The sequence below is a fragment of the Pyxicephalus adspersus genome, chromosome 1 (genome assembly GCF_032062135.1).
Source record: "Pyxicephalus adspersus chromosome 1, UCB_Pads_2.0, whole genome shotgun sequence".
Classification (NCBI taxonomy): Eukaryota; Metazoa; Chordata; class Amphibia; order Anura; family Pyxicephalidae; genus Pyxicephalus; species Pyxicephalus adspersus.
In genome coordinates, this window is record NC_092858.1 from 74213843 (window position 1) to 74228572 (window position 14730).

At 34.1% G+C, this 14730-nt stretch overlaps 1 protein-coding gene across 1 annotated transcript in view; it reads right to left on the reverse strand.

Moving 5' to 3' along the window:
• The window catches only part of CFAP47 (cilia and flagella associated protein 47), a gene marked incomplete in the record, with an annotated part of 209882 nt that overhangs the window by 108794 nt on the left and 86358 nt on the right, over positions 1 to 14730 (reverse strand). The window contains 4 exon segments of the mRNA XM_072404123.1: positions 852 to 907; positions 5705 to 5791; positions 7614 to 7702; positions 10168 to 10318. Coding sequence (XP_072260224.1) covers positions 852 to 907; positions 5705 to 5791; positions 7614 to 7702; positions 10168 to 10318 — 383 coding nt within the window.

Here is a 14730-nt window from a genome sequence, read left to right on the forward strand (position 1 = left end):
TGCTTGATGCTTTGTATCCTCTAAATTTACATCTTCCACTAACTAGAATCTTCCTTATAGCTTCCTTATAATTTATTTACTTTACTGCACTAGCATATCAAGCAGTTAACGTGTCGAAAATGTCAGCAATAGTGACAGCCTAAAACATTATAACCAGCTTCTTACAGGAGATTACAAATGATTGAACAAAGTAACAGCATGACATGAATTTGTCATGGTAAAATAAACTTGGGCTACTGCTTGAGGAGTAGGACAATCACCCTTGGTTGCCTACATTCTCTAGATAACTTGAATCTATCCTATTACATAGAAACACTTTATTTAGTTGTCAGAACTAACCTTGAAGGAGAACTTTAGTCAAGGCAATCATAAGCTATAAACTAATACAATAGGTTAAGTCTGCCCTCTTGGGAGAACTTGGGTGATCAAATAAACCTGGAATGGGTTTCCTAAAATAATTTCCTATTAGTTGGCAAATGTTTTCAGTCCTGGACAAGATCTATTCCAGATTTGTTGGATCATCTAGGTTCTCCCATCAGAAAATCCCATTTTTCCTAAAGTATTTTGTGGGAGTTTAATTGTATAATCACACAGTTTGCCCTCATTCATTAAGGAGTCAGCAATGGACATTATTTGTAAACAGTGCTTCATTTGATTAAACATGTCCTTGTGCATTTTGTTATTAATTAAAGGCCATTACAATTCATGCAAAACATATTAAGTCTTACAACATATAGTGTTGTGCATTGTGAATGGTATTGGTTTAATGTAATCGGGGCTGCTTTTCATTTCCAAAGGTTTTGGTCTTTTATAGAAAATGTAAATGTACATTTGAAAGACTTATACTGCACCTTGATTATTTGTGTCACAAATCACTCCGGGAAGATCATGTTCCATGATATTGTCACTAAAAGAAAATGTAATATGTCAATTAAAAAAACAATCAAATAATTATCTGCCAACTAACTAGCCATAATATGTCTCCTAATAAATCACAGTTTTGACGTGGATCCAAAGTTTAAACTGCTCACAGTTTTCCCCACAAGTTCTGCTTGATTTTTTAACAATATTTATTAAGGTATATGATTACTCCTAAGACTTAATTTGAGATGGATGATATCCCCATGTGAACAGCAGTGCTGTGGCAATTACAAAAATTATGAATGTAAATGAGTCTTTGGTACTACACAAAGAATGTAAAACCTATTTTTGCATTAAAGTGTGAAACCCCCTATAACAATGGTGGGTGGCACAGCTGGGCTAATGTCCCTATTCTTCATTGGTAAGGGTTTTGTGTGTGTTATTATATCTATTTACTCATATATATTCATACTTTTTATCAATACCAATGGATACACAATTTTTGATTCATAAACCATGGCATTAAACTGGTTAAAGCTGACCTGTGTGGTTGTATTACGTCTTCACTCTACATTTCTGATCCTATTATTGATGTGTACAATTGATCTGATAACTTATTCTCTGAACAATTGGATTTATTCAGAAATATTGCTTCCCAATATTTCAAGCACAGAGGATTATACTTGATCAATCAAGAACATAAAAAATGGGAAAAAAGATATACTAATATGTGTGTGTTATGTGATATAAGACATTATTTTTTAATACATTAAATCATGATTTACCTCAGTATATTTTAAGTGAGAGTTACCAACCTTTCATTATGTACAATCATATATTGAATAACACAATTAACCTGAGTAGTAAAGTACTCAAATAAACATAGGAATTATTTGTACACGTTGAAAAGATGCTAATTCAAATTAAATGTTAGCTACTGATATTTACTTTTACACTTATTGTCAGCTAAAACTAATATTCATTTTACCCTCCTGTTTTATTGTGATGGCAATGCACAAATAAATAGGTATGGTAGGCAAGTGTGCAACCCTCAGATTCAGACAAAAAAAAATTGGGGTACATTCTTATTTGTCTAATAGAAACTCATGAGCCTTGTCATGGGACGACCCTGTCCTATGGTCTCTTAAGGTTTATTTCTTTTCTTTTCAGTATTGCTAAAAAGTAATAATGAATGAAAATGAGACTAATTCCCCCAGCTGTTTTCTGTGATACCTTCCACCAGCCAAACCACTTGTGTTTTAAAAACAGTAGAACCACAGGCAAGTAAAAGCATTTGAGACACCAGGATGTTTGTGAGACAATAGAGGCTCAGCAATATGCTAGGCATGGGTTGCAAGACAGGTAATAATGATTTTATTAGGTTTTTTATTTATTTAATTTTAGTAGTAGGTTTTCCTTAATATTTACCCAACAAAATATGAGAAACATTTAAATGTATTTTTGTTTAGCCCCGACTAATTATGTGTAAAACCATTTCAGATCCCTTAAATAAAATAAAATATTGGTAAAAGGGAAATTACATGTCTTTGGAGTAAATGGGTCACTAGTAGATATTCTAGAGCAGTGCTTCCCAAGCCCCATGGCTGGTAAATTTAGGGCCGCAAATGACAGGAGGCAGAAGTTCAGGCAGTGGTAGCACTGGTGGCCCTCTATACACTGCTCCAAAGCTAGTGACAGTGTGAAAGCAGGAGCTCAACCAGCGGAGCGGGAGCACGGGTGGCTCACCTCGCACTGCTGCTGAGAATGGCAAAGCAATGTATGTAAGGCTTACACTTCCCTGCCATTCCCAGCAGCTCTGCCACCTGACAGCACACAAGCTCTCTTACACTACTTTGCTATTCTCAGCTAGTGTAATGATAAGAGGGGAGCTGCTGAGAATAGCAGAGTATAGTTTATATAAGTTTGGGGACCACTGTTCTAGAGTACCTAATCCTCTAAACAACCCTACATGTACAGTAGGTGATCTATTATATTATTTGATACTCATTATATGGATAAAGAGGTACTTTATTCTTTAAAAAAAATATATAACCTTTTTCACATACCCTGATAACATTATCATTATTATAGTTGTTAATTATTACATTGTATTTAACTTTTTACAATAATAATGTTTCATTATTAAAATATGTGCCTAAAAGATGCTAGATTTCTACTTAGAAAAAAAAAATGAGGGACTGGAAAATATGACTTAACGGTCAGTTTAAAAAAAAGACAAAATAGTTTACTAACAAAACTGTAAATATACTAAAGTAATTTCCTAAAATCTAGTATCAAAACATGAAGACACATTTCTGAATGCCATGAACAAAAAAAGGACATTTATCAGATCTATTTCTAAATACCTACTTGGGAAAGAAACTAAATGAGTTATTGCTCTCAATATAACACTTCCAGCAAGTTCATGAACAACAATGAATTACTCAGAATTACAACTACAATAAAAATTATGATTCCCTTGCTGCTGACTACACTTTTCAAATTCTCTGTTCTGTATCTGCCATCCAAATAGTGCGATATGCCTAAAAATATTAAACATTATTCTGAAAAACAATGAATTTCTACTTGATAAGAGTGCAATATGATTAAAGTGGGCCTATACCATATCAATAAATGAAATTGTTTGTCAAAATAAAGTACTGTCTGCTGAGTTTTCTCCATCATTTCCTGTCGCATGACCAGTGTAAGATCAATGGACAGGCAGGTTAGGGCAATATGAATAATGTAATGTCGTGTAACAATTCCCCAAAGCGTCAAATAATTTTTTAGCACATGGATGCCCTTTATAAACTGACTTTGTATCTACAGGCATGCACAAATCTTGTTTCCTGCATTGCACAGTTGGCTTTGCTCCCTGGGGTAGGCAACTACCTGGTTTCATACTGTAAAAGTAAAAGGGCCCCTACATCCACATTAGTAATTATTGTGACCACAAAGAAAGCACACATATCCAAAATGTCTCCCCATTCCTTCAACACCTATAAGTGCTGAGAAAGCCAGCAACTTGGTGTTGTTTTTTGTTTAGTTGTTTTTTCCAAGGTTCCATTTTGAAATACCTGCACAATAATGGAGGGCAATAAAAAAGTTATTGGTAGTAAATGCCTGTGAATCAGTGGAACATCAAGTGAGGAAAAAGTATGGAGGTAAAAAAAAAATGTGAACTGTATTTATATGTTACCTTGTGAAATCTATGAATGTCACTTGTGTGTCTGTGCATGTAGGCTTTACTTTGGTGAGTCCTGCAGATTTAACTGCATGCACTGGACCTGTAAGGTTCAGTGGATATCTACACATGAAATGGAATAGTAAGCCTAAAAGCATGAAAAATTTTGACAGTTTATAATCCATATGAACATGACATATGTCTGTCTTGCTTTGTTATAGTGTTTGCCATATCTATACTTCAGCCACTGATATTTTATTGCAGAAAAGGAATTAACCCCTCATGAGCAAACAAAGAGGGATAATGAGAATTCATGTTTCCGTATATGTAAAGTCAAATGTTTATGACAAGCATTATATAATATTTTGCAAATCAACTTATCAAATATTCAAAAAAATTAGTTTTCAGCAAGCAGTATACACAAGGAACTTACTCTGAAATGTAAAATTGACCTTAAGGAGATTATTCTGTAAATGTTGTAATTCTAATGGTTTAGCAAGAACACTAGAGGTAATAAGGATTTGTGTATAAATAGAATTAAAGAACACACTTAAACCTTATTTAACCTGTAGCTACACTTGAGAGTTTAATCACTAGATTCTAAAACTTACTGGGCATGCTTTTGGTTCATTTAATGTTTCTTACCTGCTGCATAGCTATTCCGATTATTGATTTTGGCTATTTCATTTTTACTAGTAATACATTTGAATCATTAGGCTATTAAAAGATTAGGAAAGCACATTGTCACCTTCCTTCAACAAAGGTGTAAGTCAGAATGATGAAAGAAAATACATTTTATCATATTAAAAAAACAACCACAAAATCTGCTATATAATACAAGATTATTGGTATTTTTGTGAGGATTTAAAAAAAAGTCACTAAATATAAATGTAACTTTATTATAATTTATATATATTTTAGGTATTTCATAAACTTTTATTTTAACTAGTTGTCAAAATATATGAACTGCATTATGGGTTGTTCCTTGTTTGCGGGGATTCTACTCAACCTTCAACCCTGGTTTGAAATAGTTATGTCCTTCCATTTAACATGGACTTAGTCTTCTCCTTGGTTTATATAATCAAGATTTTATGAACATGAATATAATAATGTATATGTTTTTTGTTTTTTTTTTCTGTAAGCTGAACTGTCTGAACTTATACTGTTTCAATCAGTTGAGAAATCAATGTCAGACTTTTAGTAGCTTCAGAATGGCCCAGCAGTTGCACTGCAATTTTCGCCAACAATCTGGTTACTGATACATATAAACATGTATGATACACAGCGCCGACATAATATGCAGCACTATACATCAAACAGTAACATATAAATAAAGCTCTATTTAACCAGTGATTATTTTCTAAATTTAAATCGAAAGAATGAACTGAGTTCTAGGAATGAGGTCCGATGTTAACTCACAATATTAATGCAAGTATTTTCTTTGTAACTAGTTTCTAATATTTATCAGTCCAGCATAACAAATACATCACTATCTCAGGTACAATTTATCATAACCAATCATGCTGCATTTCCCACTTCTCCTATTATAACATGTAACAACACAAAAGAAATGTCAAGATTGCTATCTAGCCTTTTATTAACAATATTTATTGCTATAGATTAGCGGTAAGCCTATGACATATAAGTAATACACAGTACCTGCAATAATTTTCATGCTTTAACTTGGCAATTTCATCTTGGAAATCAGGAAATGGTAAATAGCTTGTAGATTCCACTAACATCACCCTGATAAAAACACAAATACATGTTTTTGATAAGATGAGTAAATGCTGCATCTGAATAATTTAAATGTGAATTTTAATAAACCCTTTAAAGATGGCAGATGCTTTGTTATTTTGACAACGTAAAGATTCTGATATTTAAAATGTTAAACATTTTTGAGTTTTAGGTTCACTGCTTACATATTTTAAAAAGCCATCCTATCAGATAAGGTATTTTCAATTTTGCAGCCGTCAAATAGAGATATAGTGTTTTAAAGCTTCAAGGGAAAATTAAAAAAAAAATACATAATAATAATCAGATTAGTGGGTGTGTACATCATACCAGCACAAGCAAAATGTTATAAAACTGTCCGTGTTATAGAATCGTTTGGGTGTTAAGAAAAAGCATTAGCATTAATATAAGGCTTGGAGCAAAGTTAAGTTTTCAAAAGAGTCTTTGTGCTTTTTCAATTAGAGCTGAAGCAGAAGAAAATCAATTAAATGTTTTTCTCATCTATACGGTAATACCGTGTTACAATCCCAAAACAGAAAATACATGGATATAAGTATACAAAACCTTAACTGTTGCTGCAACATGCACAATATTGTGAGAAGTGCTATATCATTAAATATTTTCATTAGTGCTCATTAATGCTTGATGTCTTAAATAGAGTTCAAATGGGTCTTTAGACTTCTTTGTTTCTTAATTACAAAGAATGTAATTTTTGTATTTTTTGTACAATTGTGACAAGATATGACCTGGCTAATTTCTTTATAAAGGCCTTTTTTATTTTAAGCATTACATCTCTAACATTTATTAGGAAATGTAACCACATTGTCTTGAGCCTCACCCCTTTATTAAAGAAGGCAAGTAACCTCCTTTTCAAGCACATGGATACTAATTGGTGATATATATAGGCCTGCATGTTCTTGCTTGACATTTACTGGTAGCTCAAAGGTAAGGTAATTTAGGTGGTCACCTTAACACCATAAAATACAAGGATCCTTGTCCCTCACCTAGTATTGATGATGTTGTGACCAAGTAACCTCTGCCCAGGGGGTGCTTTCTGTGACCCAGTCCGATTCCTGATTCTCGGATTCCCTATACAGAGCTAGTGGTCTCTTTTAAAAAGGAGGGCTGATCAACAACATTATGCTACAGTACAGAAAGAGTATATTAAGCCCAAACTATCAGCTCTTCAAAAGCTTGGAAGATGGTAATTTGTAAAGTCTGTCTAAGCATTTGAATAATGATAACCTTGCATTGGCCATTTGTGACATAAATCTGAGAGTTGTATAGAGGGTATATAGGAAGAGATAGAACATGAGTAGTAGAGAGAAAAATATTTAGTGTGCATTTTATAGGAAGATGGTTGAAGTTTAGCCAAGTACAGTCTGAAGGACGTCATCATGCTACACCCACAATGTGAAGGTGAGCAGGGCACAGGTTTTCATATGGTATCGGAGCCTCATGCTCAGCACAGCCCAAACTATCTTGGGCAGCTTTCTAACCAGTCTCCTCTAGGGATTAATATGCTGCAGCCATCCTGCAGAATAGACTGGTGTTTGTCTTTTTCAGATTTCAGGTGCTCTACACAGTGCTTGGCAAAACAGAAGAGTATGGATGTGACAGATGAGTTTTAGACTGTTCAGATAATTCTTAGCTGTGCACAAGCCTTAATTCTCCAAAAATGTTTGCCTAAGTGCATATTTTCAAGTATCTGCTATAAGGGCAATGAGACTAGCCATTTTATTGGCAAAAGGGAAATTTGTTAAATTATATTGTACAAAACCCAAAAATAAGTTATCAATAAAAAAATTACATTGTTGAAGATTATACCACTTACATGAATTTCCCATTTCCTTTGTAAGGACTTTGAACTGACAAATCAAGTTTTTCCAGCTCGTAACATGGAGATTCTTGCTTCACTTGGACCTAATGATGCAGAAAGAAAGGAATACGTAACTGACTGTGATAATTGACAGGAACTAAAAGAAGAAAGAAAAGCTATGATACTACAATGTGATGGGTCTCTACTGACAACAATCCTATAGTTTTAGCTCCAGATTTAACTAATTAGCCCTTTTGTACAGATTTTACCCGAGTGTGGAGTTCATCTGGGTGCTAATATTTCTGCACACCTACATTCTTAACAGGTATTTTGTAATAATGTAACAAATTTTATTTTGAACATAACCTATACTGTATGAATTTAACAAACTGTAGATATCTTGAGATTATCACTTTCAGCTTTGAAAGCTATTTCCAATGTAAATGTCATGCGGCTCTCCTTCCTGTCTCCTGTTAGTTGCTACTACGACAGCTGCAGAAGGGCAGCCAAAGAATAACTGTCAAGATACTGAAATGAGAATAGTTAATCAATGACAAATAATGACTGCAACTTCCTCTTATCCTAAGACTCACATTATCCTCTTTTATTCTAGATGATAAAATGTACCTTGAGTTATTTACGCAAGAATACCTAATTATGATTGTAATAATCTTTAGACTTCAGGTTGTGACTTTTGTAAAAATTGTTTAGGTATATTAGATTAGCAACATAAAGTATTTAAATACAAATGCAAAGAAAACTGTTGTTACAGTGTTTACTGAAGTACATAGATTAAACCATTTTGTGGGATCACAACAATACAATAAATACTATTTTTTTGTACCCACCAACCTATCAAAACCATCAACATCTTCATAAATGTAAAAAGTCTGATTTGGGTGTGTTGGGTAGATCAGGGCAAACTGAGCAATTGCCCAGGGCCCCAAACTTTTCTAGGCCTCCATTTGATAGAAATGAAGGCTTGCAGGAAGCTGCAATGCTGTGCATTTAGGGACCCATCGCATATTTGCCCCGGTCACTATATTGTTTAAAACCATCCCTCAGTGGGCTTTCTTATGTTCAAAATTATATATTTAAAGGTATGCCACACTACTAGACCAATGTAATGTTTTTACTGTGAGGGTATGGAACTAGTATAATGTACTGTTTATTACTCTACATTACTCCAGCTTCTCCTAAATGTAAAATCTATGAAGTAATAGAGTATTTTCAGATGTATTTCTTAATACAACCCAAGCCCAATCTTTGTCTGGTGTTTTTAATATATAACCGATAATTACTAGATTGTAAGCTCTTCGGTGCAGGGTCCTCTCCTCCTGTATCACTGTCTGTATTAGTCTGTCATTTGCAATCCCTACTTAATGTACAGCGCTGCGTAATATGTTGGCGCTATATAAATCCTGTTTAACCACCTAGCCGGTATGCCCGTACGAAGGTCGGGCAAATAAAAATGGCTAGGATGGTTAACCCCGTAATTTTGTCACATCCTTACCTCCATGGTCCCGCTGTGCACATCCAGCGGGACCATGGAGGTAAGGATTCCAGCGTCGTTTTCCTATTCCAGCATCGTCCTCCGTCCATCATCGATCTCCCTCTCCAGCGTCGGGTGCCAGCGGGACCGGTAAGATGCCGGCCGGTATCTTGTGTTCCGCTGCCCGGCATCTTGCGGTCCGCCGCCCGGCCGACTGAACACAAGATCCCGGCCGGCTGAACACAAGATACCGGCCGGCATCTTACCTGGTCCCGCTGATCGTCCACGTCCGTCTTCGTCCAGCGCCGGATGATCTCTGCAGGGAGAAGCCGTCCAGCGGAGAAAAAAAAACGGAAGGCTTCTCCCTGCGTGCGTGATGACGTCGGCGCGTGTGCGGGAAATTCAAATAGAAACCCATTCATTCATTTTGTATTGGATTCAATACAAACTCCTGTATCCAATCCAATACAAAAAATAAAAAAAAATAAAATAAAAGTAAATAACTTGGAAATTCAAATTTATATTTTGTATTTGATTGGATACAAACTTGCGTATCCAATCCAATACAAAAAATAAAAAAAAGTAAATAACTTGGAAATTCAAATTTATATTTTGTATTTGAATGGATACAAACTTGCGTATCCAGTCCAATACAAAATAATATAAAATTAATACAAAGTACATAACTGGTAAATTCAAACGCTCATTTTGTATTGGATTGAATACAAACTCCGGTATCCAATCCAATACAAAAAAATAAAAAAAAATAAAAGTAAAAACATTTTTTATATTCATATTATCTACTAGAACCCTTGTTCGGACATATTTCTGTAAGTTACAGGTCTACAATTTAAAAAAAAAATTTCATGAAAAACAGTGGATCACTTTTGGTACAGAAATCTAGACCTCAGTGTAACGCTCTGGTTGGCTCAGGTGGTTAATAATAATAATAATAATAATTTGTATGTTTGCATACTGTCCCACATGAAAAAAATAAATAGAAAAAAATAAAAACAGGGGACTGTGGCTCTGTATACCCAATACTTGTCTTAAAGAGAATTAAATACTTATACGTACGGTAGACACCAAATCAGTCAGCCTTGACTGGAGAGAGAATGCCACTGTGGTCCCACCAGCTCCATTTGCTGGTCTAGATACCAATAACAAAGTTGCTTCAGCTGAGTGTAAGAAACGACTTCTGTAGTCAACACCTAAATCTGCTTGGCTCCTGAAAAGGGCATACAATTATAGTTTTTTAATTTTATCACATACCCAAACAAGCATAGACATTTTGCTTACACTTTTCGCTTCTGAGTTGCAGTTGCATTTATACAGTGGTTCTGCATATAATTCATTTTTGGTTAGTGCTGAAAATAAATAATATTTTTAGGTAAACATAAAATATTGCATAACAATAGTTTATATTCCTGTTTTGTGCCAAATAGAGTTTTTTTTCCATATGGTTAGCTCTTTTTATAAAAACAAAATGGTTGTTTATAGAATTGACTGGAGTTGTTGGTTTAGGAAAAGAACTTGGAAATTCCTCAAATGCCAACATATAGTTTAAAAGTTGTGGCCACTATAGCATAGGTGGGTTGAAAGTTTAATTTCTGCAACCTTCACTTGTCAGTCATAATTTATTTAAACAGCACTGCTGGGTTGTCATCTATAGAACTGTAATACATTAATTTTACAAAATATGTGAAATTTAAATTACTTAAACTTTATGGAAAACACTTGCATGAAGCCGTATAAAGCCTAATAATATGCAATGCAAAGGGATTCATTTATAAATCAGGGAATCAGACATGCCCTCAAACATTTCCTGGTGAGAATTTTCCAGGTCCATGTGTTTATCTGTCAGTAACTGATTTCCACCAGGGAATGTTTCAGGGCATATCTGATTCTCTGCTTTATAAACAGTGCCCAAACAAGATATATAGTATATCTAAAGCTTCATAATAATTTTCCCACTGATAACATTTCTTTGTAAGAAGATTGCACAGTACACATTGGCACATGGACCGGGTGGTTTACCAATACTAATTTATTTTAGGCAATACTGCACCTCTTCTTTGTTCAGCAAGTCAAAATTTAGCTACATCTCTCCATCCACATTATCTAGCACTGGCAATCCTTTGCTGTACCAATTAACCTATCAGGTATTATATATTACTCTACATGGTATTTGTAATCACTCCTTTATCAGGAAAAGCAGAAATCCTACACATGAACAATAAAAACCTATTCCAGTTTAGCCACCTTAGGCTGCGTACACATGTGCAATAATTGTCGTTGGAAACAAACGATTCACAACAGATTGTTCAAATGCCAAATCCTAGATCCTTGAAATCATAATAATTCTGTTTATACAAGTGAACAGCAACCATAAAACAATAAACAGCTAAAAGCTGTGCCTGTGTTTATGCTGTATGCACTATTAAGTAGATATAATGGAGTTATTTTTTATGTCAGGGTACTATTTGAACAATATATAAAATATGCATGCTGCTAATTAGGATTAAATTGGTAATTTTTGTACTTTGCATACAATACAGTTTTCTGGTGTGTTCTTTCATATTTCTCTTTGATTGGATCATTAATATATCAAATTCCCTTTGGGGATCAAAAAACAGCTGCCAAGTAGGCTACTGAGAAAAAAAACAATAAACATAAAGTAAACTTTTACAACACTGCTGTGTTATAAAAGAATAACTAGCAATATTTTTATGTAAAGTAATTTCTGAACAATGTTTAATCATCAGAAACACTGGTCACATGAAACATATATGAATCTGGAGAAATGCATAAAATGTAAGGAAACCTAGGCAAGGCACTAGATGCAATTTCTAATGCTCACTAAAAGTATGGAACACAGAGATCAAGTTTCCTTTTGAGAACAATTAAAGCAATTGCAGATAATTTAGAATTTTCAGAAGCTGATTAGATATATCATACGGAAAAGGCAATGTCTTGGACCAAGCCTAAATTGCAGTTTGGAAATCCAATTGTAGGGCATTGTGGGATGTATATGTTAATCTTTTTTAGCCTAACTTGTAAACATATTGCATAGTATGCTGTTTTTATGTAAAATGTAAGTATGAACTGTAAGTTTATTGACTACTTTAAATTTTCTTGAAATATCTGGTCTTTTTTCAGTTTACATAAACTACTTAGGCATAACTACTGTATTTGTATTTGCCAGGTAAATTAGTGACATATAATTATAAAACTTTTGTAAGATGTCATTAATCTAGCAAAGCTACCCAAAGGGATCTGGTACAGATGTTGCATGAGACACCTACACGTACAATAGAAACATATGTAAAATCCTGTCAGGATTAATGTGATGTCAAATATACCTTTGACACACATATGTGAAATATAAACATGCGGGCAGGCCAAAAATAATTTCTTTACTTCCAGAAGAAGTACAATCATTTTCTCCTACATTACAAAGTCTCTATAGTTTGCAGAACCTGGTATAAGGTGAGCTATTGAGCTTAAGTCATTAAGTAAGTAAGTCATTACTGTTTCAGCGGTATTGCATTGATGATCTCAGTCCTATGAGAGATACACATTAAAAGAGGCGGAAGGAAATCTTAAAAGCATTCAAGTTTGTGACCTCTTCATGAAGAAACTTTGCCATATTCATTTATTGATTAACATACAAAAATGTCTTGAATAATCACTCAAATGGTAAATGGAATATTTATCTTCCTTTCTTGTCACTATTTTGAGTCTAGGATTCTTTTGAAAAAGTAGGTGACACACTTAGATTGTTACCATGTTAATCAGTAAATAATTTGTTCTTTTGATAAATGTAAAAGGAAACATCAATTTTATAAGTGGTGGATTTGGGGGGGAAAACATTTTCATCACATATGTTCTCCCCTTGTTATTGGGTAAACTATGGGTTTTAGTGGCAAGTTTACACAGTCAGAAAGTGAAGCCAGATAATTTATTTGAGGTCCTGGGATGACTATGGCACTAGTATAAATTAATGTAAAATTATTCATTATTAGTCTTTTTGTTACAGAACATGCATATGCAGCTGTGGCAGGAGCTGATCTTGAAGCCCATCATTTATCCTTGTATTTATTTCCTGCATTTTATCTATTGGTATAGCCTCGAAGTACAGGGAAAAATCCTCATAACGGGCACAGAAACTAAGTGGATCCAGACCCACTTACTGTAAGTGCCAAGACGCCATAATTAAAAAATTATTAGGAAGGCGAAAGGCACTCACCATTAAATCAAGGTGACAGGATCTCACCATTAAAAAATATGCAGGCGACAAGATTTTGCCATTTAAAAAAAAATCCAGTGCTTTAAGTCTCCAGCATCTATCATAATGGAAACAACTCTTTTGGGTGAGTCTACCCTTTAAGCAGTGTTAGAATGCATTCATAATCTACTAATACAAGTAATATACTGCAGATACCAGCCTGTAGCTGTGACTAATTGAATGTCATTCTAAATATAAAACTATGGAACAGGCAGTGGCTATGAACTAGTATATAAGGAAGAAAAATACATGCCTTTTTCTTCTTTTAGTTGAAGCCATTATTAAATAACCTTTTGAAAAATGCTAAGCAATGCTTGTTTACACTGTGATTGTGCATGCAGATGCCATCCAGGATTGAAAATAACCATTACATGTTGGGTACAAGCATTTGCAGAAAAGCACATAAAATGTTTTGATCCATATTATGTATGGGCTTGAATCATATCATCAATCAACATACTAGGTGAAAAGACTGAGATCAATTAGAGTGAAATGGTCAAATCAGCAACACTGTTCCTGTAATACAAAAACTAGTGCCAGACTGGAACCAATTTGAAATGTTTTGTAACTCTCCCCCTGGAAACAAACCAAATGGAAATACTGTACATCAAAAACCATTTAACTATAATAAAGGGCTGTGCAGTGCAGCAATTCTGAATGCATCACGAACAGTTCAAATCATTTTGCCTCTATTTCTTCTGCCAAATTAGCACTGACATTCTATAATGACAGTTAAGTACGGAAAGAGTTTTCTTCCAAAACTACAAGGTGCTGATAAGGCACAGAAACATAAAGAAAGAAACAAGCAAGGTATTAACTTGTCAAATACTCAAGCTGTTATTTTAAATTATATTATTTTTTGATCCAAACTTCATTACCGACAACTATGTAGGAGTAAATTTATAGTCTGCTGATGTAAGACCAAAAATATAAAAAAAAAAAGTAATAATAATTCATCTAGTCAATAATGTAGTCATATTATTAAAGCATACTTTATTACTACAAAATTGGGGCGTTATCTTGAATTTCAAGGTCACCCTAATGTATTTACTGTTGAATATACCAATGAAATAAATTGTATTCAGGAGGACATATGAAATCTTCAAAGCACAAACAGCTTAACTAATACTTGTGTTATTTATTTTCTTTTTGTGTATAGTTACAAACCATTTTATGTAAGTACCTGCCTAAAAGGAGCTCACAGTCCAATGATCCCACTACCACTGTGAATATTGGAGACAATTTGGGGAGAAGCCAGTTAGCTTACCACTATGTTTTTTAGTTACGTGAATAAATTCACAGGTAACTCAAGAAAACACATTGGGGTATCCTTTCTTGACCTTGTTAAGATG